The 25096-nt window shown below is 55.1% G+C and overlaps 1 protein-coding gene and 1 long non-coding RNA gene across 5 annotated transcripts in view; both read right to left on the reverse strand.

Annotated features, from left to right (window-relative positions):
* PDE4A (phosphodiesterase 4A) overlaps positions 1-20030 on the reverse strand; it is a 47339-nt gene extending 27309 nt beyond the window's left edge. Inside the window, exon 1 of one of the 3 annotated variants that reach the window (XM_032251805.1) lies at positions 8454-8710. In XM_032251805.1, the coding sequence (XP_032107696.1) occupies positions 8454-8695 (242 nt within the window). In that variant the 5' untranslated portion in view covers positions 8696-8710. Of the gene's footprint in view, positions 1-7019; positions 7386-8453; positions 8711-19462 lie in introns of those variants that run through there. The other 2 variants (XM_032251807.1, XM_032251806.1) reach the window with 2 other exon arrangements.
* A 1400-nt stretch (positions 20031-21430) lies between these two features.
* LOC116532563 lies at positions 21431-24324 on the reverse strand. 2 transcript variants are annotated; one of them, XR_004260906.1, is made up of 3 exons: positions 24175-24324; positions 23452-23546; positions 21431-22860 (listed from the first exon to the last, which is right to left on the reverse strand). It is a non-coding gene; the product is annotated as an uncharacterized LOC116532563 (long non-coding RNA). The 2 variants fall into 2 exon arrangements; XR_004260905.1 differs by having other exon boundaries at positions 23437-23546.
* Positions 24325-25096: the final 772 nt, after the last annotated feature.

Genomic DNA, 25096 nt, shown 5'->3' on the forward strand with positions numbered 1-25096 from the left:
GGAGTGCAATGGCGCGATCTCGGCTCACCGCAACCTCCGCCTCCTGGGTTCAAGCAATTCTCCGGCCTCAGCCTCCTGCGTAGCTGGGACTACAGGCATGCACCATCATGCCCAGCTAATTTTTGTATTTTTAGTAGAGACGGGGTTTCACCTTGTTGACCAGGATGGTCTCGATCTCTTGACCTCGTGATCCACCCGCCTCAGCCTCCCACAGTGCTGGGATTACAGGCTTGAGCCACCGCGCCCGGCTTTTTTTTTTTTTTGAGACGGAGTTTCGCTCTTGTTACCCAGGCTGGAGTGCAATGGCGCGATCTCGGCTCACCGCAACCTCCGCCTCCTGGGTTCAGGCAATTCTCCTGCCTCAGCCTCCTGAGTAGCTGGGATTACAGGCATGTGCCACCATGCCCAGCTAATTTTTTGTAGTTTTAGTAGAGACGGGGTTTCACCATGTTGACCAGGATGGTCTTGATCTCTTGACCTCGTGATCCAACCGCCTCGGCCTCCCAAAGTGCTGGGATTACAGGCTTGAGCCACCGCGCCCAGCAATTTTTGTATTTTTTAGTAGAGACGGGGTTTCACCATATTGGCCAGGCTGGTCTCAATCTCCTGATTTTGTGATCTGCCCACCTCGGCCTCCCAAGGTGCTGGGATTACAGGTGTGGGCCACTGCACCTGGCCATAACCGGCCTTTACCAGTATCCTGTTTCCCAATTGCTCTCCCTTCCAGACAGCTGGTCTCTTCACTCCAAGAGAAGGGACTATGCAGCCAGGGAGTACTCCTACCTCCATCCACCCATCTGTCAGTCTCTGACCTGTCTCCTGGGCCTCAGATTGGGGCTCCAGAGGGACAGCTTGTTGAGGGCCTAGACTTTTTGCATCCCTGAGGTCTCATCACCTCCTCTCCCACCTGCTGCACTCTGCTCTGATAAGTAGGTCTCTCTGCTGCTCCGATTCCTCTCAACTCAGAAACAATCCATTCCTACCTGGTGTTGAGAGAACAACTGTAACACCAATCAAAAATGTCTGTAGGCCAGGAGCAGTGGCTCACACCTGTCATCCCAGCACTTTGGGAGGCTGAGGCGGGCGGATCACAAGGTCAGGAGTTCGAGAGCAGCCTGGTCAACATGGTGAAACCCCATCTCTACTAAAACAACAAAAATTAGCCGGGTGTGGTGGTGCATGCCTGTAGTCCCAGCTACTCGGGAGGCTGAGGCAGGAGAATTGCTTGAACCTGGGAGGTGGAGGTCGTGGTGACCCGAGATCACACCATTGTACTTCAGCCCGGGCAACAAGAGCAAAACTCCATCTCAAAAAAAAAAAAAAAAAAATAGGAAGAAAATTCTGACACAGGGTACACCAAGGATGAACCTTGAAAACATTGTGCTCAGTGAAATAAGCCAGTCAGAAAAAGATAAATAGTGAAATAGTGCACAGGAAATTCCACTTATATGAAGTCCCTGGAGTACTTAAACTCGGAGACAAAGAAGACTAGGCACCTGGGGCTGGGGAGATACAGAAATGGTGTGTTTGTGCTTAAAGTTTCAGTCTAAGAACATTAAAAAGTCCTGGCTAGGCGTGGTGGCTCATGCCTGTAATCCCAGCACTTTGGGAGGCTAAGGCGGGTGGATCACAAGGTCGGGAGATTGAGACCATCCTGGCCAACATGTTGAAACTCTGTCTCTACTAAAAATACAAAAATTAGCTGGGTATGGTGGTGCATGCCTGTAACCCCAGCTATTCGGGAGGCTGAGGCACAAGAATCGCTTGAACCCAGGAGGCAGAGGTTGCAGTGAGCTGAGATCGCGCCACTACACTCCAGCCTGGATAATACGGTGAAACCCTATCTAAAAAAAAAAAAAGAGAAAACAATGGGTAAAATGGTAAATTTTGTGACGTATATTTTACCGTAAACAAAAAACTTCATAGAATGTAAACTTAAAAGGGTAGGTTTTACTATACGTTAATTTTTTCAAGTAAATTTTAAAAGACACTCTTGGCTGGGCATGGTGGCTCATGCCTGTAATCTCAGCACTTTGGGAGGCCAAGGCAGGCGGATCACAAGGTCAGGAGATTGAGACTAGCCTGACCAACATGGTAAAATCCTGTCTGTACTAAAAATACAAAAATTAGGGCATGGTGGTATGGACCTGTAATCCCAGCTACTTGGGAGGCTGAGGCAGGAGAATTGCTTGAATTGAATCTGGGAGGCAAAGGTTGCAGTCAGCCAAGATCACGCCACTGCATTCTAGCCCGGGCGACAGAGCAAGACTCCATCTCAAAAAACATAAAACAAAAAAACACTCTTGAGGTGAGATACTCATAGATCATCAGCTTGGGCCTTTGACGATAATGTCCACTTATTTATTTATTTATTTTTGAGACAGACTATCACTCTGTCATGTGGGCTGGAGTGCAGTGATATGATCTCAGCTTACTGTAACCTCTGCCTCCTGGGTTCAAGCAATTCTCTTGCCTCAGTCTCTCAAGTAGCTGGGGCTACAGGTGCACAGCACCACGCCCGGTTAATTTTCGTACTTTTAGCAGAAATGGGTTTCACCATGTTGGCCAGGCTGGTCTTGAACTTTTGAGCTCAGGTGATCCACGTGCCTCAGCCTCCCAAAACGCTGGGATTACAGGCTTGAGCCACCGCGCCCAGCCGATAATGTTCATTTATTTTTTTATTTTTATTTTTGAGATGCAGTCTCACTGTGTTGCCCAGGCTGGAGCGCAGTGGTGTGATCTTGGCTTATTGCAACTTCCGCCTCCTGGGTTGAAGCAATTCTCTGCCTCAATCTCCCATGTAGCTGGAATTACAGGCACACACCACCATGCCCTGTTAATTTTTGTATTTTTAGTAGAGATGGGGTTTCACTATCTTGGCCAGGCTGGTCTTGAACTCCTGACCTTGCGATCCACCCACCTTGACCTCCCAAAGTGCTAGGATTACAGGCATGAGCCACCACACCCGGCTGATTATGTCCATTTATTGAGCACCTGCTGTGTCCTGGGTGCCAGATTAGATCCTTTCAAGCATAAAGTAATAATAACAAGACATTATATTGAGTGCTTGCTGTGTGCCTGGCACTATGAAAGTGGTTTATATACATTAACCCATAGAGGGCTCCAACCCACCCTATAAATTAACATATAGTAGGTCCTCTTAACATTCGCATGCCTAAGGAGACAAAGGGTTGGTGGCTTCACTTCTGAGAACCATGTCCTGTTTCTAAGGCCCAGTGTAGATTTTTTTCAGCTCCAGAGAAGGAGAGAAAAACATAGCTACACATAGAGGATGCCTCACCTCCAACTCCCCGGCCCAGGAATTTAAGCCGCAGTTTAGGAAGGTGAGACCCTGTTCCCAACCGGATACCCTGCTAGCATCCCAGCAGATCCACCAGCCCCAAGGGACTCAGCTCACATCATCAGGAGCCCAGAGGCCTGGATGGGAAGAGGACGCTCCCTGGGGCCCTGCTGTTTGTGCTGTTTGTGCTTCAGGAGCGGATGTCCCCTGGGCTATGAAAGGACAGAGGGGAGGAGACGGGGTTACAGAGCTGCTGCCTCGGAGATAGTGGGGATCGGGAGAGCCAGGGCCCGCTATGCCCCAGAATCAGACCCCTGAGCCATGGACAGTCACCCCCCCGGCTTGCCGCTGACTGCTCAGGGTGGCCCAAAGTTAGGCCAGAGGCCACTCCAGCGACATCCCCATGGGTTCCAAGGCTGGGACAGGAACAGGGGTAGCTGGCAGCCTTACATCACAGCCACAGCCCAGATACTCCACTGGAGGTGAAATGACCTGCCCAAGACTCCCCCTTAGGAAGGCTAATCATTTGTGGGGGGGGTGTGTGTGTGTGTGTGTGGTGTGTGTGTTGATACAGGGTCTTGCTCTGTCACCCAGGCTGCAGTGCAGCCATGCAATCATGCAATCATGGCTGCACTGCAGCCTCCACCTCCCAGGCTCAAGCTATCCTCCCGCCTCAGCCTCCCGAATAGCTGGGACCACAGGTGCACACCACCACACCCAGCTAGTTTTTGTACTTTTTTTTAGCAGAGACAAGGTTTCATCATGTTGCCCAAGCTGGTCTTAAACTCCTAGACTCAAGCAATCTGCCTCCCAAAGTCTCACCCTCCCAAAGTGCTGGGATTATAGGTGTCACCACTGCACCTGGCCTCAGGCTGACCATTGGTAATGCTTTTTTTTTTTTTTTGAGACACAGTCTCGCTCTGTCACCTGGGCTGGAGTGCAGTGGCACGATCTCGGCTCACTGCAACCTCTGTCTCCTGAGTTCAAGCGATTCTCCTGCCTCAGCCACCTGAATAGCTGGGATTACAGGCATCCGCCATCATGCCCAGCTGATTTTAGCATTTTTAGTAGAGATGGGGTTTCACCAGGTGATGCTCTCAAATGAAGTTGCTACCTGTTTCCCCCTCTAAGCGGCCCCTAGGCCTGCTCACCAGGGCTCTTGGGAGCATGAAATTGGGCCTGTTGAGTACTGTGCAGTCCAGGGACAGTCTAGGCCTTGGGGATGGCTACTGCAGGGACTGATGGGAAACACACAAGTTGGGAGGGGGCCAGGGGAAGGGAACACATTGGTACAGATTATAGTAACAAGAACTATGGCCAGGATCAATGGCTTATGACTGTTGGAGGATCACTTGAGCCTGGGAAGCAGAGATTGCAGTGAGCAGAGATGGTACCACTGCACCCCAGCCTAGGTGATAGATGGGGACCTTTTCTAAAAAAAAAAAGGAAGGCCGGGCACGGTGGCTCACACCTCTAATCCCAGCACTTTGGTGGGAGGCAGAGGCAGGCAGAGCACTTGAGGTCAGGAGGTCGAGACCAGCCTGATCAACATGGAGAAACCCCATCTCTACTAAAAATACAAAAATTAACCAGGCATGGTATTGGGCACCTGTAATCCCAGCTACTTTGGAGGCTGAGGCAGGAGAATTGCTTGAACCCAGGAGGCAGAAATTGCAGTGAGCCGAGATCGTGACACGGCACTCCAGCCTGGGTGACAGAGTGAGACTCCGTCTCAAAAAAAACTACTTAAGTGAAGACCACACACTAGGCATTGTGCTATACTATAACATGTATTAATGATCCATTTTCCAGACAAAGAAACTGAGGCTGGGTGCAGTGGCTCACGCCCGTAATCCCAGCACTTTGGGAGACCGAGGCGGGTGGATCACTTGGGCCCAGGAGCTCGAGATCAGCCTGGCCACCATAGAGATACCTCATCTCTACTAAAAATACAAAAAAATTAGCTGGGCCATGGTGGTGTATGCCTGTAATCCCAGCTATTTGGGAGGCTGAGGCACGAGAATTGCTTGAACCTGAGAGGCAGAAGTTGCAGTGAGGCAAGATTGCTCACTGAGCTCCAGCCTGGGTGACACAGTGAGACCCTGTCTCAGAAAAAAAAAAGAAAGAAACTCAGGCTCAGAAAGGATGAATACCATGGCTATTAGTAGTAGATAATGGATTTCTTTTAAAATTTATTTATTTTGTAGAGACTGGGGTTTTTCCATGTTGCCCAGGTTGGTCTTGAAGTCCTGGGCTCAAGCCAAAAACATTCTCCTGCCTCAGCCTCCCCAGGTGTCGGGTTTACAGGCGTGAGCCACTACACCAAGACTAGAATGTGGATTTGAACCCAAGCAGCTGAGCTACAAAGCTGCATCGAGAGTCTTCCCGTGGCATACACACAGCAGGCAGGCCTGGTGTCTACGACGCTCCCTGAGCTTTTCCACCTGACTCACTTGTAGGTGGTGCCAGGCAGCCTTTATGGAAAGGTCTGGCATTTGCTTTGTGAAGGTCACACAGAGGTTGAAGGCGGGTGCTGGTGTGTGTCTCCCAGGCAGGCACATGGTACCAGGTGACACAGCTGTCTAGGGGGCTGAGTTTGCAAGAAGGGATAGGGTATGTAAGAGTCTGGGGGAGGGGAAGGTTGTGTGCCCCAGGCACTGCACATAGACATCTCTGTGGCATCGCACGTCTGCGTGTGTGAGCAGGGGCTGGGTGTTCATGAGTGTCTGTCTGCATCTCTGTGTATTTCTGAGTCTGGGTGACTTCATGGGACTGTCGCACTGATACTGTGACAGTCCCTGACCCCTGTGTGGGCATGAGGTCCGTTTCTGTGTGTATCTGGTGCAGGTGGGAGTCCAGCTCGCAGGAACAAGCATGAGCTCTGGGTGTGTATTTTGGTGAGAGTGTGTCTCACTCTCACCCCCACTGTGGGGGAACGCAGTGTAGACACATATGTGCGAGGGGTGGGCCAGGGTAGCTGTGGTCTGTGTGCCACCTGTGTGTGGCCATGAGTCAACTGCAGGGTCGCCAGGAGACCCACACCTAATACGGTAAACACCAGGTGACCCGGATTGCCCTATGTGTGGCCGGGTGTGTGTGTGTGTGTGTGTGTGTGTGTGTGTGTGTGTGTTAGAGACCACAGGGCAGGAGAGAGCAAGAACAAGGCTAGGAAGCCCGGAGAATTCTGAGAACTTAAAGACCACCCACAGGCCCAGCTCAGTCCAGATTCTAAACACCCTCCAGGCTCCCAGAATCTGCCCTCCCCACCCCCACCCCAGCTTAGTTTTCAGCCTGGCTGCCCCAGCAGGAGAGGGGGTGGGGAAGGTAAGGCTGGAGACACTGAGCCAGGCAGGGACTTAGGGACCTGGTTCTAGGCCAGTGGCCTGGGAGTGGAGCCCAGGTGACGCTGGACACCCATATTTGCAGCCAAAGTGAATGCTGGAAGCCCTGGTTTAGGGGCGCAAAGAGGGTGCCGGGTCCTACCTTGGATAGGCAGGAATGAGGAAAGGACCTAGCACCCACTTTGGGGGTTGCCACCTTCAAGAGGCCCTCAGCAGCACCCCTGGCCTTTGGGGACAGGAAAGGCGGTGGGGCCCCAGCCAGATCCTGGATGCCACTTAGGGGACTCCCCCAAGTAGACTCCGCACCCCACCCCCAACCCCCAGCACAGCCAGTGCCCTCCGGTATTAAAAGGACTGACTGGCCATGGGCCACCCACCTGACAGTTCTGCCCAGAGGGTGCCGACGGGTGTCCTCATCGCTGAAGGAGAAGTGGGTCAGGGACTCGGGGCCCGTGGGGGACAGTGCCAGGGCAGGGGGCCGGGGTCGGCCCCGGGGCGCTGCACCGGAGCGCATGGGAGCCAAGCGCCGTCGTCTGGGCGCGCATAGGGACGGCGGCAGGGCGGTGAGGCGCGCGCTGGTGGCCAGGCCCAAGGTGTCTGCGGCCTCCACTGCCGGCACCGCCTCCACGACTCTGGTGACACCCCCACGGGACAAACTTGGGGGGTCGGGCGTTCCTGAGTCTGCACGGGGTCGGGGGGCGCACAGGCTCTCGTACGTCTCCCCCTGCAGGGTCCTGTGGAACTGGGCGCACACTTCCCCCCGCCTTCACCCCCCGCCCCGTCCCCTCCCTCTCAGGCCTCTGGGGTGCCCCGGGGCTCCAGTTTCCCGGCTCCGGGCCCGCCCTCCTGCCACCGCCTCCGGCCCCGCCTTTTCCCCCCCTCCCTGCCCTGACGTGGAGCTGGGCCCGCGAGGTCTCTGATCGCCGTGCGCCCCCGGGTGACATAAACCCAGGGGAGGGGAAGATGCAACTGTGGAGGAGTGAGACAAAACAGAGACAAAAGAGACAGAAGTGGAGACAGAGACTCAGGACGCAGAGAGAGGCCCGGAGAGAGGCAACAATTTCCCTACACACACCCTGTGGACCCCACGCGGGGCTCCCAAAGGCCCCAGCCCCTCCTCCTCTTCTGTCCCCGCCCCATTTTGTTCCCAGGGCCAGTCGCTGGGCCGGGTCCTGCCCCGCCATGCCCTCCTTCAGTCTGCGCCTCAAGTGCATACAGAAAGTAGGTGGAAGACAGAGAGGCAGAGGACCCTGAGAAGCGCCCGTGCCCAACCCCGGGCTGCCAACCTCTGCCTCCAAGATACACCGACATTAGAAAGCCAGACCGGATGTGGCCTCGGGGACTGTCACCCCCAGACTTCCCGCCCCCACAGCCCACCGCCCGTCTGGCCAGAAAGGGAACTTCCATTTGCCCTCCGTGGCCCGGTGCAAGCAATGACACCGAGCCTCACCGCAAGGCTACCCCCAGTGGGCACGGCTGTCCCCATTTCAAAGGCCAGTAGACTGAGGCTAACAGAACTGAACACGACCCCAGGATGAACACATGACCTGGATAGCAAGTCGCCCTCACTCCTCCAAAGCGTGACCACAGCTTCAGGTTTGCACAGGAAGTGGGAGGGATGCAACATTTATTAAACGTCTAACGCATGCCCTATCAGAGGTCTCCACGGCAACCCTGGCGGGCAAAGATGACTTTGATCGCTGCTATGTGACAGAAGAGGAAAGTGAGGCTGGAGAGAGCGAGCCACGAACCGCAGACCCTGGCGGTGGCCAGGGGTGACTCGAACCCACAGCCACCAGTGCTGCACTTACCCAGCCCCAGCCCATGCGTGGCGGCCCAAATCCTGGAAGCTGCGGAGCAGTCGAAGGCGCCTGCGGAAAGTTGGGGACGAGTTGGCGAAGAAAACGGGCGAGGAGGGCGGTGAACGCAGGCGGCGGGGCGCGCGCGGGGCCAGGGGCTCGGGCAGGAACGCCTCATCCTCTGCCGCCACCACCGCCGGGAAGGCCACCAGCTGCAGCTCCGGGATGCGGCCTAGGCCGCGCGGCCCCGCCATGGCCGCGGGGCGGCCCCGCCTCGGCGGGCGCTGGGGAGCTGCGCCGCCCACCCCGCGAGGCCCACGAAGGCCGTCCGCCCAGCCCGGGGCCCGCGGGCCCCACCCCGCCCAGTCGCCTCGGCCCTTCCGGCTTCGCGCTGGGGCCGCCCCCAGGGCGGGGCGGGTCTGGGGCGTCCGCAAGGCTTCGGCGGGGACTCCCTTGCATTCCCCACAGACCCCAAGGCCGACCCGCATTGGCTCTGATGTCCTCGCCGGTCGCGTCCCCACAAACATCAGGGACACCTCCAAATCTCTGGGGACACTCCTGCAAACTCTCCATGGAGTCGACAGGTCCCTCAAGCTCAGGAGTAGCCCCACAGTCCCTCAGAATGCTAAGGAGCACCCTCACTGTCCCTGAGACATCCACACACAAGAAGTCCAGGGGTACCCCCCAAATCCCTGGGCTTCTCAACTCAACTTAGAGGTGTTCTGAGATGGCCGCATAGACCCTGGGGCACTCCTATAGCTCCCCAGATGTCCCCATATCCTGCCAGTGTCCTCAATGTTTCTGAGACATGCCACAAGCCCCAAGAGTGCTCCAGGAATCCAGGGTGCACCCACAAATGCCAGGGACACCTCTGAATCTCTGGGGGTGCTCCTACAAACTCCCTGCCAGTGGTGCTCTGAGGGCCAGGGGGACCCTTCAGATCCCAGGCCCCTTGCCACAGTTCCTCAGATTCCTCCAGGGCTCCCCATCATCCCCGACTCTCATCATCCCATCATGCATAGACCCTCCCAGAGCACCCCCAGCATCCCCCACACCCACAGGGCCATTTTCATAGACCAAATATAGGTCTCCCCAAATCCTAGAGTCTTTCACAGACCCCAGGAACACCTCCACAGTCCCTCTGATGTCCTGTAATCCCTAAATGGCTCTGTAGCATCCCTGAGATGCCCCTACAAGTGTTGAGACCCTAAGACAACCTCAGGAGAGCCGTCAGACTCAGGGGATGCCCCAGTAATCATGGAGATGCCACCAAAATCTAGTGTGCCCCAACAGACCCCAGGGGCACAAATAGATAGATTCCTCTCCAGCTCCTAAGACAGTCTAACACTCTGGAACAGACTCCCAAGATGTACCCACAGTCCTTGGGGATAACCTAGAATGCCACCCACAGTTCCTGAGATGTTTCTTAAAACTCTTAAAGCACACTTAGAAACTGGGCGTGGTGGCTTATGCCTGTAATCCCAGCACTTTGGGAGGCAAAGGCAGAAGAATCACTTGAGCCTAGGAGTTCCAGACCAGCCTGGGCAACATGGTGAGACCCTCATTTCTACAAAAAATTACGAAAATTAGCCGAGCATAATGGCATGAGCCTGTGGTCCCAGCTACTCTGGAGGTTGAGGTGGGAGGATCACCTGAGCCAAGAGGTTGAGATTGCAGTGAGTTATGATGGTGCCACTGCAGCATCTTTGAGACAGTGAGACCCTGTCTTAAGAAAACAAGAAAAAAGGAGTGAATCTCTATTTCTTTTTTCTTTTCTTTTCTTTTTCCTTTTCCTTTTTCTTTTCTTTTCGTTTTTTTTTTTTTTCTTTTCTTTTCTTTTCTTCTTTTCTTTTGAGATAGAGTCTCACTCTGTCGCCCAGGCTGGAGTGCAGTGGCGCGATCTCAGCTTACTGTAACCTCTGCCTTCCAGGTTCAAGTGATTCTCCTGCCTCGGCCTCCTGAGTAACTGGGACCACAGGCACGTGCCACCACATCTGGCTAATTTTTTATATTTTTAGTAGAGATGGGGTTTCACCATGTTAGCCAGGATGGTCTTGATTTCCTGACCTTGGGATCCACCCACCTCAGCCTCCCAAAGTGTTGGGATTACAGGTGTGAGCCACTACACTTGGCCTCCTTTTTTTTTGAGATGGAGTTTCGCTCTTGTTATCCAGGCTGGAGTGCAATGGCGCGATCTCGGCTCACCGCAACCTCCGCCTCCTGGGTTCAGGCAATTCTCCTGCCTCAGCCTCCTGAGTAGCTGGGATTACAGGCACGTGCCACCATGCCCAGCTAATGTTTTGTATTTTTAGTAGAGACGGGGTTTCACCATGTTGACCAGGATGGTCTCGATCTCTTGACCTCGTGATCCACCCGCCTCGGCCTCCCAAAGTGCTGGGATTACAGGCTTGAGCCACCGCGCCCGGCTGACCTCCTTTTTTTTTTTTGAGGCAGTCTTGAACCATCACCCAGACTGGAGTGCAGTGGCACAATCTTGGTTCACTGCAACCTCTGGTTCTGAGGTTCAAAGGATTCTTATGCCTCAGCCTCCCGAGTAGCTGGGATTACAGGCGTGTGCCACAATGCCTAGCTAACTTTTTTGTATTTTTAATAGAAATGGGGTTTCACCATGCTGGCCAGGCTGGTCTCGAACTCCTGGCCTCAAGTGATCAACCTGTGTGAGCCACTGCACCCAGCGGTGACTCTCTATTTCCCGAGTTCACCTCTGTGAAGTATTTGTCCTTCTCTAGCATTGGCTCTGATGCCATAGGCCCCAGAGTTACAAGGACCGGGCTTGCGTGTGGCCTCTGGCACTTCTTAGCCATTTCATTTTGGGCTAGTCACTTTATTTCATTGAGCCTCAGTTTCTCCAGTTGTAAAATGGGTATAATACTACCACTTACCCCATGGATGGACACATAAAAGGCTTAAAAAAGTGTCTGAACCTAGTAAGCACTTACTTAATATGAGTTACAGTTATTATCATTATTTGACAAACATTTACTTAGGACTTATAATACGCAAGCCACTATACTAGCCAGAGGTTACAGATGATGATGAAAATGACAATGATGGTGATGATAGCAACTAACCCTTTAGAAAGCCTCCTGTGCACCAGTGGCTCTAGCTGTGATCGATCTCTCTCTCTCTGTCTCTCTCTCTTTTTGAGACAGGATCTCACTCTGTTATCCAGGCTGTAGTGCAGTGGCGTGATCATAGCTCACTGCAGTCTCAGCCTCCTGGAGTCAAGTGATCCTTCAACCTCAGCTTCCTGAGTAGCTGAGTAGCTAAGTAGCATGTGCGCCACCATGCTTGGCTAATTTGTGTTTGTTTGTTTGTTTTGAGATGCAGTTTCACTCTTGTTGCCCAGGCTGGAGTGCAATGACGCGATCTCAGGTCACTGCAACCTCTGCCTCCTGGGTTCAAAGGATTCCTCCTGAGTAGCTGGGATTATAGGCACCTGCCACCACACCTGGCTAAGTTTTGTATTTTTAGTAAAGATGGGGTTTTGTCATGTTGGCCAGGCTGGAACTCCAGACCTCAGGTGATCCACCCACCTTGGCCTCCCAAAGTGCTGGGATTACAGGCATGAGCCACTGTGCCCGGCCTGTGTGTATGCGTGTGTGTGTATTTTTTCTAGAGATGGGCTTTCCCATCTTACCCAGAATGGTCTTGAACTCCTGGGCTCAAGCAATCCGCCTGCCTTGGCCTCCCAAAATACTCGGATTACAGGCATGAGCCACCTAACCTGGTTTTATGGTCTCATTTAATCCTCACAAAATGCACACCAAATACCTACCAGGTGATACTTTTTTTTTTTTTTTTTTGTATTGTTGTTTTGGCAGGGTGTCAGTCTGTCACCCAGGCTGGAGTATAGTGGCATGATCATAGCTCACTGCAACCTCGACCTCCTGGTTCAAGTCATCCTCTGACCTCAGCCCCCCAAGTAGCTGAGACTACAGGTGCGTGCTATAACACCTGCCTAATTTTAAAACTTTTGTAGAAATGGGGTCTTTTTATGTTGCTCAGGCTGGTCTCAAACTCCTGGCTTCAAGGGATCTTTCCGCTTTGACATCTCAAAGTGTGGGACTATAGGCATGCGCCACCTCACCTGGCCCCAGTTGATATTATTGTTCCTATTTCTTATTTTAAAGACAGGGTCTCACTCTGTCACCCAGGCTGCAGTGCAGTGACATGATTGTGGCTCACTGCAACCTCCACCTCCCAGGCTCAAGTGATTTGCCCCCCCTCAGCCTCCCAAAGTGTGCTGGGCATGAGCCGCTGTACCTGTCCCAGAATTGCAGTTTTGTTCACTGACCAGCTAAGGCTTCAATGCCCTTAGCTTCCCTGAATTGTTTTGCCAATTCATCAGATCAGCCCTTAGGAATATGGTTCTTACTAAGCCCATTTCAAAGGAGGGGAAGCCGAGGCCCAGAGAGAAGTGTCTTGGCCAAGGTCTCCCAGCCTAGGAAAATCAGAGCTGGATTATGGACCCAGCTTGCTGGCTTCAGAGACAGGAATTTTAGCCATGAGGCTGCACAAGCCCTTCATGGATGAGTTCCCTTCTTAGGAAGCCAGATGTAAACTGAGGCCTAAGACCACCTTGACCATGGCCTCATGATCTGCCTGTCACCTCCCTGCCTCCTTTTCTTCCACTCCCTCCTCACTCACTCTGCCTCAGGCACACTTGCTTCCAACGTATCAGACACATTCCCACCACAGGACCTCTGCACTGACTCTTCCCTCTGGTTGACATGCTCTTCCATCAGACACTCACATAGCATCTTCCCTCTATTTGGGTCTCTGTTCAAATGTCACCTCCTCAGAGAGGCCTTCCCTGACCTCAGGATCCCTCTTTTTTTTCATATCCTGTGTGACCATCTTAAATTATCATATAGCTTTACTTACTTTTTTTTTTTTGGATACAGTCTCACTCTGTCACCCAGGGTGGACTGCAGTGGTGTGATCTCAGCTCACTGCAACCTCTGCCTCCTGGGTTCATGCAGTCCTCCCATCTCAGCCTCCCAAGTAGCTTGGATTGCAGGTGTGTGTCCAGCTAATTTTTGTGTTTTTAGTAGAGACAGGGTTTTGCATTATGTTGGCCAGGCTGGTCTCGAACTCCTAGCCTCAAGTGATCTACCTGCCTCGGCCTCCCAAAGTGCTGGGATTACAGGTGTGAGCCACCGTACCCAGCCCTTTACTTGCTATTTCTGCTTCACCCTCTAGTCTGACAATTTCAGGATGGCAGGGATTGTGTCTATGGCAGGAGTGTCCAATCTTTTGGCATCCCTGGGCCACACTGAAAGAAGAAGAATTGTCTTGGGCCACACATAAAATACACTAACACTAACAATAGCTGATGAGCTAAAAAAAAAAAAAGAAAAAAAGAAAAGAAAGAAAGAAAGGAAGAAAAGAAAAGAAAAAGGAAAAAAAAATCACAAATAATCTCAGTGTTTAAGAAAGTATACGAATTTGTGTTGGGCCGAATTCAAAGACATCCTGGGCCATAGGTTGGACAAACTTGGTTTACAGCATTCTCAGCCAGTTCTGAAGGTGCTCAGTGCTTGTGGAGTGAACGACTCTGCTACAAATGAGGAAACTGAGGCTCTGACAGGTGAAGATCACACAGCAAGTAAAGGACAAAAGCTGGATTTATTTATTTATTTATTTATTTATTTTCTTTTTGTAGAGACAGGGTCTCACTATGTTGCCCAGGCTGGTCTCAAACTCCTATCCTCAAGTGATCCTCCCGCTTCAGCCTCCCAAATTGCTGAGATTACAGGTGTGAGCCACTTCACCTGTCCAAAAGCTGGATTTAAACTCTTTTCTTTTTCTTTTCTTTCTTTCTTTCATTTTTTTTTTTCTTTTGAGATGGAGTTTCATTCTTGTTACCCAGGCTGGAGTGCAATGGCGCGATCTCGGCTCACCACGACCTCCGCCTCCTGGGTTCAGGCAATTCTCCTGCTTCAACCTCCTGAGTAGCTGGGATTACAGGCCCGCGCCACCATGCCCAGCGAATGTTTTGTATTTTTAGAGAGACATGGTTTCACCATGTTGACCAGGATGGTCTCGATCTCTTGACCTCATGATCCACCTGCCTCGGCCTCCCAAAGTGCTGGGATTACAGGATTGAGCCACCATGCCCGGCAGTCTTTTTTTTTTTTTTTTTTTTAAGACAGGGTCTTACTCTCTCACCTGGACTGAAGTGCAGTGGCCGGATCTCGGCTCACTGCAACCTTGGCCTCCCAGGCTCAAGCGAGTCTCCTGACTCAGCCTCCCAAGTAGCTGGGATGACAGGCGCCCACCACCACGTCCGGCCAATTTTTGTATTTTTAGTAGAGATGGAGTTTCACCATGTTGGCCAGGCAGGTCTTGATCTCCTGACCTCAAATGATCCACCTGCCTTGGCTCCCCAAACTGCTGGGATTACAGGCGTGAACCTGTGACGGCAGATTTGAACTCTTCATACTCGACAGTGAAGAGTGGGCTCAGATGCCCTCACAATTCTGTCCTCACCCTGCCAGACTGTGGCTCTCCCAGGCCCAAAGCCCCAGTTTCTCTAAAGTCATAAGAGCCTGCAGTCAATCTGTTACCAATAAAATATGGGGCACCCTCCTCGCCATCCGGGTTTGCGGTTTGGGGGACGCCCCCTTTCTCTCTGCTGATGTCATTTGAGGAAGTACTTTCTCAGAACACCAGCTCCTGGCTGCCCAGCGCCTACGTCAAACATATCAGCCTCACCACAGCCCTGGGGGTGGGCAGTTCTTATTTTTCAGCCTGGCTTGACTGATGAGGAAACTACGGCTCAGGGAGGTACAATCGCTGGCCCCAAGTCACACAGCGAGTCAGCGGCCATGCGAACGTTACCGAGCGGTCTGGAGTGGAGGAGATCTCATTTTTAACGCCTATTCTGCCCTTCCTCGCTGTGTGACCTTGGGCAAGTACTATGGTCTCGGTTTCCCAGGCAGACATGCAGAACCAAGGATGCTAGTGTTCCTCGGCCTGCCGGGCAAGCGAGCGGAGCTGGGACGGGAACTCCACGGACGCAACTTTTCGGCCAGGTTCCTCCCTGTCCTCCAGGCGGCAGTCCCTGCAGCGCGTGGCAGCGGGTGGCACCTGAGGACAGCGGCCTGGTCCCAAGCCCAGGAGGATGAGGACCCCACTCGCAGCCTGCGGTCAGCTGGCCTGGCGCCCGCCCTCCAGGATGCGCAATAAACATGAAATAATACGGGGTGCCGCGACGGCGGCGGTGACTTTGCTTTGCTGCGGGACTGGCGTCTCTGGGGCAGGTCCGCGCTCGGAGCGCACACTCAAGCTGTGCCTTCCTCGTCGTCCGGCAGAGGGCGCGCGGGGAGACCCGCTCCCAACCCACATCCAGGGACTTGGGACTGTCAGGGACAAGGGGGAGGCGAGGACCCAAGTGGAGTCAGAAACTAGAGACCAAAGACCCTAGCTGGCTGACTCAACCTGCTCCTGGCGCCACGCTGTGGCCCCACCTCGATGGAGAGAGTTTTAGGGCCCAGGGAAGGGGAACGCGAGGCCTGTATGTTGGCCCCATCCCCGGTTCAGACAGTTCCCCACCCCCCACCACCAAAGTCCTCCTCTTCCTCCCTCTCCATCTGCCTCTTGACAGATCGTGGCTGTGCCGTGACTCAGCCGTCTCATACATCCTCAGGTCTGGAAGGGAGGTTTGGATGACATCTCGGATAGTGGGGAGGCAGTGCCCTCTCTCTGGGTATTCCTTTGACCCAAATGGGGGAGCTGGCTGGACTCCTTTTGTGGTAGCTGGATGGACACCAATGTGGGGAGCAGTGAATCCTGTGTGTGCCCTGGTAAAACCCCCTTTCTGAAGAAATGCCCATTCTGAGTATTGAGGTTGCCATCAGAGACCTTCCTACTTCTCTCTGGGGGTGGGGGAGGACCTGGAACCAATGCCAGCCACAGCCCACCCACCAGTCCCAGCAGCAGACCTCAGCACAGACACTGAAGGTTGCGCAGACCCACAGTGAAACAGAAACCAGAGTCTATGTGGGGATGTGGTTAAGGTTCCTGTTTGTCCTTGTCACCCTGGAGAAATGGGGTCTGCCCAGGCCCCTCTGCCTTAGTCCAGGTCCCTGAGTGGAGATCTACTTATGTTTAGTCCTTTACACACATCCCCAACCTCACAGAACCCTCAAACTCACCACCACACGGCAGTGCCAACAACAGCCCCACTTTACAAACTGGAAAATTGAGGCTCAGGGAGGGCAAGAGACATATACAAAGATGCACAGGAGGCTGGGCGCAGTGGCTCATGCCTGTAATCTTAGCACTTTGGGAGGCTGAGGCAGGTGGATCACCTGAGGTCAGTAGTTCGAGATCAGCCTGACCAACATGGTGAAACCCCATCTCTACTAAAATTACAAAATTAGCCAGTTGTAATGGTGCATGCCTGTAATCCCAGCTACTCAGGAGGCTGAGGCAGGAGAATGAACCTAGGAGGCAGAGGTTGCAGTGAGCTGAGATCACGCCATTGCACTCCAGCCTGGGCAACAAGAGTGAAACTCTGTCTCAAAAAAAAAAAAAAAAAAAAAGATGCACAGGAATCAAGCGGACCTGCATTGCAATTCCAGCTCTGCTATCTCCTGGCTGTGTGAGCTTGGGTAAGAAAGAGAAAGGTTTTTGTCTCTGGGCCTCAGTTTCCCCATATGCCAGCTGGAGTACCCTGCTGCAATACCCGGGTCACTGGGGATGAGGGTGCATGGAAAAGTCCCTGGCATGGAGCCAGTGGGTGAACCATTGCAAAATGGATACCACTAAAATAATAATGATTATTACCACTCAGCCACATCCCCTAAGACTCAGCACCCAGAGACCAGCAGAGGAGGAGTCCCTGGAGACTTGCATAGGAATGGGGCCCGGATACTACTGCATTTCACCTGTCCCTTGGTGTCTTTTTTTCTTTCTTTTTTTTTTTTTTTGAGACGGAGTTTTGCTCTTGTTGCTCAGGCTGGAGTGCAATGGCGTGATCTCAGCTCACTGCAACCTCTGCCTCCTAGGTTCATTCTCCTGCCTCAGCCTCCTGAGTAGCTGGGATTACAGGCATGCAGCACCACGCTTGGCTAATTTTGTATTTTTAGTAGAGACAGGGTTTCTCCATGTTGATCAGGCTGGTCTCGAACTCCTGACTTCAGGTGATCCGCCCACCTCAGCCTCCCAAAATGCTGAGATTACAGGCATGAGCCACTGTACCCGGCCCCTTGGCGTCTCAGGACAGTGACCTGTGCCAGTTTGGTTCCCTGCCCCTGGTTTTAGCATTTTCTGTTGATTCCAGCTTTCTCTTCCTTCAGCCTCTCTCCAGTTCCCTTTGGGAAATATCAGCCCATGTGTGCTGGGCCCAAGACATTTGCTTCCTGGTAGGGACAAGGGTGCAGGGTCCTGGGGCTGGGGGTGACCAGAGCAGAGGTAAGGTGGCCTGGAGGGCTTCAATGACTGCTGAAGACCTCCAAAGAGACTTAGGGAGAGTAGGGCTACATCTTAGAGGGGCCTCACTCAGAAGCTCCAGGGATAAGAAGCCCGAATCTGGTCGTCTTGGTTATATCCCCAGCAGTGGGGCATCCATGGGCATCAGGTAGAGCACACGGGCAAAGCTGTCAGTTGCACAATACAGGAACACACACCATCAGACCCTGGAGCACCATCAGAGTGGGAGCAGTAACTAAGAACACCAGGTGGTTAGAGGACACCAGTTCTTAGGATACACTAGGCAGAGGGAACACACAGACCACATGTCAGAGCACCAACTCTCAGACATGAGCACCTGGCGAAAAGGAACGCAGTCAGTGTTTCAATCACAATGTCCAGGGAGCACAGACTGTTCCACCGCCTCAATCACAGTGTTCCCTGAGTGAAGACATCCTAGTGCCACAATCACTGCATGTCAGAAATGCACTTTGACACAATCACATTGTCCCTAGAGCACCAACACCACTGCACAATCACTGTCCTAGGAGCAGACACAGTCACTGTCCCAGTCACTGCATCCGATGAGGCCCCATAGTCACCCTGTGACAGTCACAGCATTCCTGGAGCACACACAGTCCCTGTCACAAACACTGTCCTAGAAGCACACAGTCACACTGCCCTGTCACAGTGTCAAAATTACACTGTCCCTGGAGGGCACATAGTCACTGTGTCACCAGCATGAGACCCCAGGAACTCATGCAGAACAGACAACTAAGGCAGCCACAGCTGGTCATACCCAGACCGCTGGAGCAAACGCAGGACTGTCGGAGGAGACCCTCGGAAAAGACCAGGCTCAACAAGCACACCCTCACTGTACTGTCACCTCTGCAGTCCGGGACTCCTTCCCTCTGTGCTGGGACTGTGCCCCCCCTCCACTGTTTCCTGCCTCTGAGCAGCTACTAAACCCTAACACTCCTGCCCTGAGAGGGGAACTCCCACCTAACAGAAGCCTCCCAAAACAGTGCTCCCCCAAGAGGCACCCTCTGGATTTCTGACCCCAGCTGCTGCAGGAAGAGTCCGCTAACATTCCTGCAATAGTCTTCCATCCCCTAGAAGGACCCTGAGAGCAGCCCAGCCTAAACTCAAGATCCTGGTCCCAGCAGGCACCCCCTTACCGAGTGCCCCAAGGGTACCCAACACTGCGAATCTAGCCCTCAGCATAGTGCCCCCAGGAAGGTCCTTCCAAGTGGTTCCCAGATTAGCCGCTGTCCTGCATTGTCACCAAGAATACGGACCCCTGAAGCTGCAGCCCCCTTCCCCAACCGAGACTTCGTTAACACTACGCGCAGCATGGCGCCCCCAAATGGACCCCAAGATGGGCTTCAGCAGGAAGCCTCCCGTAGCGCGCACAACCTGGGGCCAGGTCCCGGATGCCCCCGCAGCTGAACTCCCTCTTCCGCCCCCGCCAGTCACACCGACCCCACCCGCATCCTAGCGCCCCCTGCGGCCGGCGGCTCGAGTTGCCTCCTCCCTGCGCGCCCATCCGCTCCGCGCGCAACCGCCGCGGGGAGTCTTACCGCCTGCTGCTGCCTCCGCCCGCGCCACCGCTGCCGGTGCCAGTGCCATGGAAGGACGAGGGCCAGGACATGCGGGTCGTGCGCAGGCCGGGCCGGTCGCTGGTGTCCATGGCATCGGCGCGCTCTATGGGCCGGTGAGGCGGCCGCTCCGGCTCGGTGCGCTCCGCGCTGTCGGAGTAGCCACGCTGCTGGATACGGATGGGGGTCCGAGGCTGCCGCCACAGGTGCTGGGGGGGAGGCTTCAGGGTGGCCTGGCCCTCCCGGGGCCCGGGCAGTGACAGAGACAGGCTTCTTTCTGAGGGGACGGTCGGGGGCTCCATGGCGCTGGCCCTCACTTGCGCCCCGGGGGGGGCCTGGCCTTTCCAACCTACACCCAGCTCAGCTGCGCGCAAGCAAACAAGCCCAGGGCCCCGCAAGTGCGCCCGGCCGCAGTAGGGCCATGGCGCCCCGGGGACAGACCCGGGGGCGCTGCGGGCCAATCGCCCCCGGGCCGGGCTCTGCGGCTTCCTCTCAGCGCTTGGAGCTCTCCTCCGTGCCGGGCGGCGCTCTCCGCGCTCCGCGCCCCGCTCGGCGCCAGCCTCTGCTCCCCCGCCCCGTCCCGCCCCTCCCCGGCCTCCGCCCGCCGAGGCTGTCAGCGCCGCCCCCCTCCTCCTTCGTCCGGGCCAGTGGGGGGCAGCCACCTAAGGAGGGGGGCCCTCCCCGCCCACGCAGAGCCCTGCTCCGGGCGGGGAGGGGGCGCTGGAACTCGGCTGTCTCCAAAGCACCCTGATTAGCCGCGGCGCGCACGGGCACGAAGGAGTTAAACGGTTAATCCGATCTGGAAGAAGACACAGGACTGGTTGCCAGAGTGTCAGTCAGTCGGTCCATCACGGCGAGGGCGGAGTCCGGTGCTGGTTTGTCCTCGCCGCTACCCCTGGCCAGGGGGAGCTTTTGGGGAGTGGTCCCGGTGCCACCGGCGCGGTGCCTGCAGCGGGCGGCGGCAGAGTGTGTGGGATCTCCTGTCTGTGCGTCGGAGGATAGTGATGGTGCGGGCCCGGGGCGGGATGTGCGCGCACGTGGCCCCTTCCGAGGGTTGTCTGTGTTTTCAGTGTCTGCTGGAAGTGTGTGTGCGCACGTGGTTGGCTGCTGTTGTCTGCCCGTTTCTCTGGATTTGGCTGTGTGTATATCTGTGTGTGTCTGTGGGTGAAGGATGTGTGGGCACATGTGATACCTATTTGGATGATGTGCATCCCTACGGGGTTTTTTTTCAGGTGGCCTGGGGACTGTGAATGTGTTCTCAAGCGCTTGGATGCGTTTGTGGTCTGTGCGTGCTTGCGGAGTTGTGCACGCGATTCTGCCTCTGTCGTCTGACTGTAGTGTCCGAGGGCGTCTATGTATGTTAGTGTGTGTGCATGTGTGTGTGGTCGGCCTGGGGCCTCTTTGGGGTGTTTCTGGGGTGTGTCCCATTGGTTCCCTTGTGGCTCCAGGAGGACACCCTGTGGCGGATACCCCGGCTGCCCGCCCACCGCTCTATACATCACTGCCTCTTCTAAAGCGCTTCTGCGGGAGGTAAACTGAGGAAGGTCCCGGGTACCCGCGGAGAGCACCCCCGTGCCCTTTTCAGGAGAGTAAACAGGCGAGCCTCCTCCCGGCGGCCCCCGCCGGCAGAGCCCCCCTTCCGGCACCTAAATCGGGAGTCGCCGTGACTCACGCTCCCGCCTCCCCCAGCGCCGCGCCGAGCGAGCGAGCAGAGAGCGAGCGGGATCCGAGTGCGCCCCCATCCCCCTCAACCCCCCCCAAGGCTGGCTGCTGGGCGGGGGGAGTGCACGCACCCCCGTGTCCCGCCCCCACCACGCCCATAAGGGCTTAAACGCGAAACTGCTCTGCTGCGCGACCCAGGGACCAGGCCCCCGCCCCAGTGCGCCCCCTCTCACGGGCTCCCCAGGGCAGGCGATGCTGTCTGCCACCGCCCTGCCACCTCGCTCTTCGCCTTATTTAAAAAAAAAAAAAAAAAGACTGCCCGTCTTTTCAACCCCCACAGCCACTTTCCTCCCCGCCAGAGGGGGCTCCCGGCGTGGGCGAACGCCGAGCAAAAACCGGTCCCCTCATCGGCAGCCGCGGGGTATCCCAGGCGCCAGCACTGTGTCCCCCACTTCTCTCAGGAACACCCCCCTCAGTACACACTCAAAACGTCTTCTAGGGAATTTGCAGGGGCTGCGAGTTCTCCCCAGATCATATTTGAAAGTCCTGGGCTGGGCCAAATTCTGGGGGGGAGGGGTGCTGTAACGTTGGTTAGAGATCTGGAAGGGGGTGTGGGTGAGTAATGTGAGGTGGGTGGGGGTGTCAGGCCACAGCTGGGGTTGTAGAAGAAAGAGGAAACGAGGAGCAGTGGGGTGAGCAGGGGATAAACCGACTGGACCTGAGGCTCCTGGGATGGGCAAGGGGAGGTATAATTAAGCAGTGCAAGAGGCGAGTGACAGTCACTTGCTCTCCCTATCTGGAAATGAACCATTGGACCATGACGGAAACAGAGACCCTAGAACCCACCAATTGAGTAGATGGGGGTGGGGGTGGATTGGAACTGCAGAGAGCAGAGACCAGAGGAGGGCATGGGGGCAGGGTGCAGGGGCCGGCCAAAAGCCAGGACCAGCTCAGCTGTCTGACTTTACTGCTCATTCTTGAGCCAAGAGGGGGGTTGATTACCCTGGGAAACTGGCTGGGTACCCGGTAGGTCCCCAGATGAGGATCAGCAAGAGATGTTGTGTGAACCCAGAGCTCACAGATATTTCTCACATCTCCCTAGGAGAAAGAAAAATGCTAGTTCAGACCCCTTCCAAGACCCCACTATCCCCTTCAAGGCGGGGAAGAAACCTGATCCTCCCAGCAGGGGACGCTAAGGCGGGTGCACAGCCGCCTGATCAACCTGCCCCAGCTCTGTGAACATGGGGGCATCTTGGGGGTTGGAGACAGGACACCTCTTTCCTCAGTCCTGCCCCGTGCTGACTCAGGCAGCTGGACAATGAAAGAAGGGGTTCCTAGAGCCTGCAAAGGGTGCCTTGGGGGAGGGGTGTCACAGCCCGCCACAGGACAAGTTTCAGCTAGTTTTGCAAACCGCAGGAGCATGGAGATCGGGAAGCGCTGGTGGCTGGACCTAGCCCAGTTGGTACGGTGACTCCCCAGCCCACCTCCCACTCTGCTCCCTCTCCTACCTACCTGTCGTTCTCCGCCCTGGTGATGGAAATCCGCGGTGGGATCAGCAGCGGCAGCGTGGTGGGCCGTGGCGGCAGAGGGACCCCAGGGTCCGAGGGCTCAGGCTGGGCCCAGCCCAGGCCAGGACCGGACGAGAGGCGGCGGCGAGGGCGACGCAGGTCGGCCCCCAGCATACCGGCACGGCCGGGTTCGGGGGTGTCCCTCGGTCTCTGGGGAGGGACAAAGTGGAATGGGGGCGTGGCCTGGCTCGGAAGCTGTGAGCCCCTCTTCCCAAGAACACCCCTACCTATCTAAGGGAGTAGCTAATGGGGGTATAGGCGCCCTTCTTGTGTGAACCCCTCGCTGACCCCTCCCACAGAGGGTTCCCTAACCATCCCTTCTGGCTGCCCCTTCTTAGCCATAATTTTGGTGGGGTCCCGCCTCGATGCCCCAGCCTTTGGGTCTGTCACATATTTACATTCTGTCTCAAGTGTTAGACCTCTCAAACACATCACCTTTTTAGGGTCTCTTCCCACCCTCCAAGTCTAAGAGGCCCCCTCTTGGTCTTAATGTCAATGGCCCCCTTCCATCTCCTAGCCAAAATCCTCTCCTCATTTTTCTCTGAGCCGGCTGAGAGCCTCTTAATCTGGGCAGCAGGAGAAAAATAGCATCAAGGGGGTAAACTGAGGCACAAGGGGACCAAATTCCTTGCCGCTTGGAAGTAGTGAAGCCACGTTCAGGGAATAGCCATAGTCACTACAGGGCGATAGTCTCCCAGGGGAGCGAAGCCCCGCCCCCAGCCCAACCCCCTCCCCTCGCACCTCGGCCACGGACAGGGCACTGCGACTCCTCTTCATCTCGTCAACCTAGCGCGCCGTTGGGGATGCGGGGGCCATGTCGGTAGGGCCAGGACCTCCTGCAGGACCAAGCCAAATGGATCTGCCATCAATGCCCCAGGGCTCCCCCTGCTGGCCGGGCTTAGAACCCGCCCCAGCCCCTTGCCTATTGCCTCTCCTGGGGCATGACGTCAGCTGGTGGCTGACGCACCACCAATGGGTGACGTCGCCCTCCCGTTGCCAGGGCGACAGCTGACGCACGGCTGAACTCCTGACGGCGTCAATGCTCGGGTTGGCCACTGGGGGGCCGAGAGCCTCCGGGCCCGGGTCGCCCCAGCCCCCACCCTTCCTCCCGCGGGGGCTTCCCCGGCTCGGGGATCCCGCAGAAAAAACTGGGAGCTCCCAGAGCTGGCCGCGTGCGGCGCGTGGTCCGAGCCGGGGGCCGGAGGAAGCGTCTCCTCCGAGCTGTTGGGCTTTTAAGCCTTAAACCCGAAATAGCTCCGATGTGCGGGGGCCGGGCGCAGAGAGACGGCGGCTTGGGCACAGATGGGGGACGCACAGGCAGAGGCGCGTGGAGACAGACAGGGACGTGTGGAAATAGAAACAGACAGACAGGGACACAGACGCCGTTCCCGAAGACGGGTGCGCTCTGCAGCCACCGATCCCTGTCTGAAATGCTTGGGGGAGGGAGAGGCTGGCTTACTTTACCTTGACACCCAGGCGCTGAAGATTATTGCTGTGTGGCCATGGGTCAGTGTCTTAAACTCTCTGAGCCTCCGTTTCTCGTCTGTGAAATGGAATGATATTCCCTATAGGGTTCATGTGAGAATGAAATGAGATCAAACCGTATTGAACAGAATAGTGTTTGGCACTCAGTAAATGTTTAATAAATGCTAACATCTGACCCTGTGGGAGCCTGTTAGACCTCGATTTAGATCACGATCTTCCTCTGCCCAGAGCCCTCAATGGTTCTTACCTCACTCAGAGGAAAAGTGAAAGTTCTCACGTGGCCCACACAGTCCTGCCTGATATGCCCAGTCACCTTCCTGCCCTGAGCTCCGGCCACACTGGTCTAGCTGTTTCTGGACACAGCAAGCATGCTGGTGCCTCAGGCCCTTTGTGCTTCCAATTCTCTCCACCTGGAACTCTTCCCCAAAATATCCACAGGTTGGCCAGGCGCAGTGGCTCAGGCCTGTACTCCCAGCACCCTGGGAGGTTGAGGTGGGTGGATCACAAGGTCAGGAGTTTGAGACCAGCCTGGCCAACATGGTGAAACCCCATCTCTACTAAAAATACAATTAGCTGGGCATGGTGGAGGGCACTTCCAGCTACTCAGGAGGGTTAGACAGGAGAATCACTTGAGCCAGGGAGGTGGAGGTTGCAGGGAGCCAAGATCTGGCCACTGCACTCCACCCTGGATGACAGAGGGAGACTCTGTCTAAAAAAAAAAAAAAATCCACAGGTTCCTTACCTCTTTTAGGTCTTTGTTTATATCTCATCCTTTCAGGCATTTCTTTCTTTCTTACCCCACCTCATTTAAAATTATAATACAACCTCCCGGGACTTCTGATTCCCCTTTCCTGATCTTCCCCCCACATACGACACTATGTAATTTATTTATTACATTTAT

The sequence above is a fragment of the Sapajus apella genome, unplaced genomic scaffold, assembly GCF_009761245.1.
Source record: "Sapajus apella isolate SASKATOON/1434 unplaced genomic scaffold, GSC_monkey_1.0 scaffold77, whole genome shotgun sequence".
Taxonomy (NCBI): Eukaryota; Metazoa; Chordata; class Mammalia; order Primates; family Cebidae; genus Sapajus; species Sapajus apella.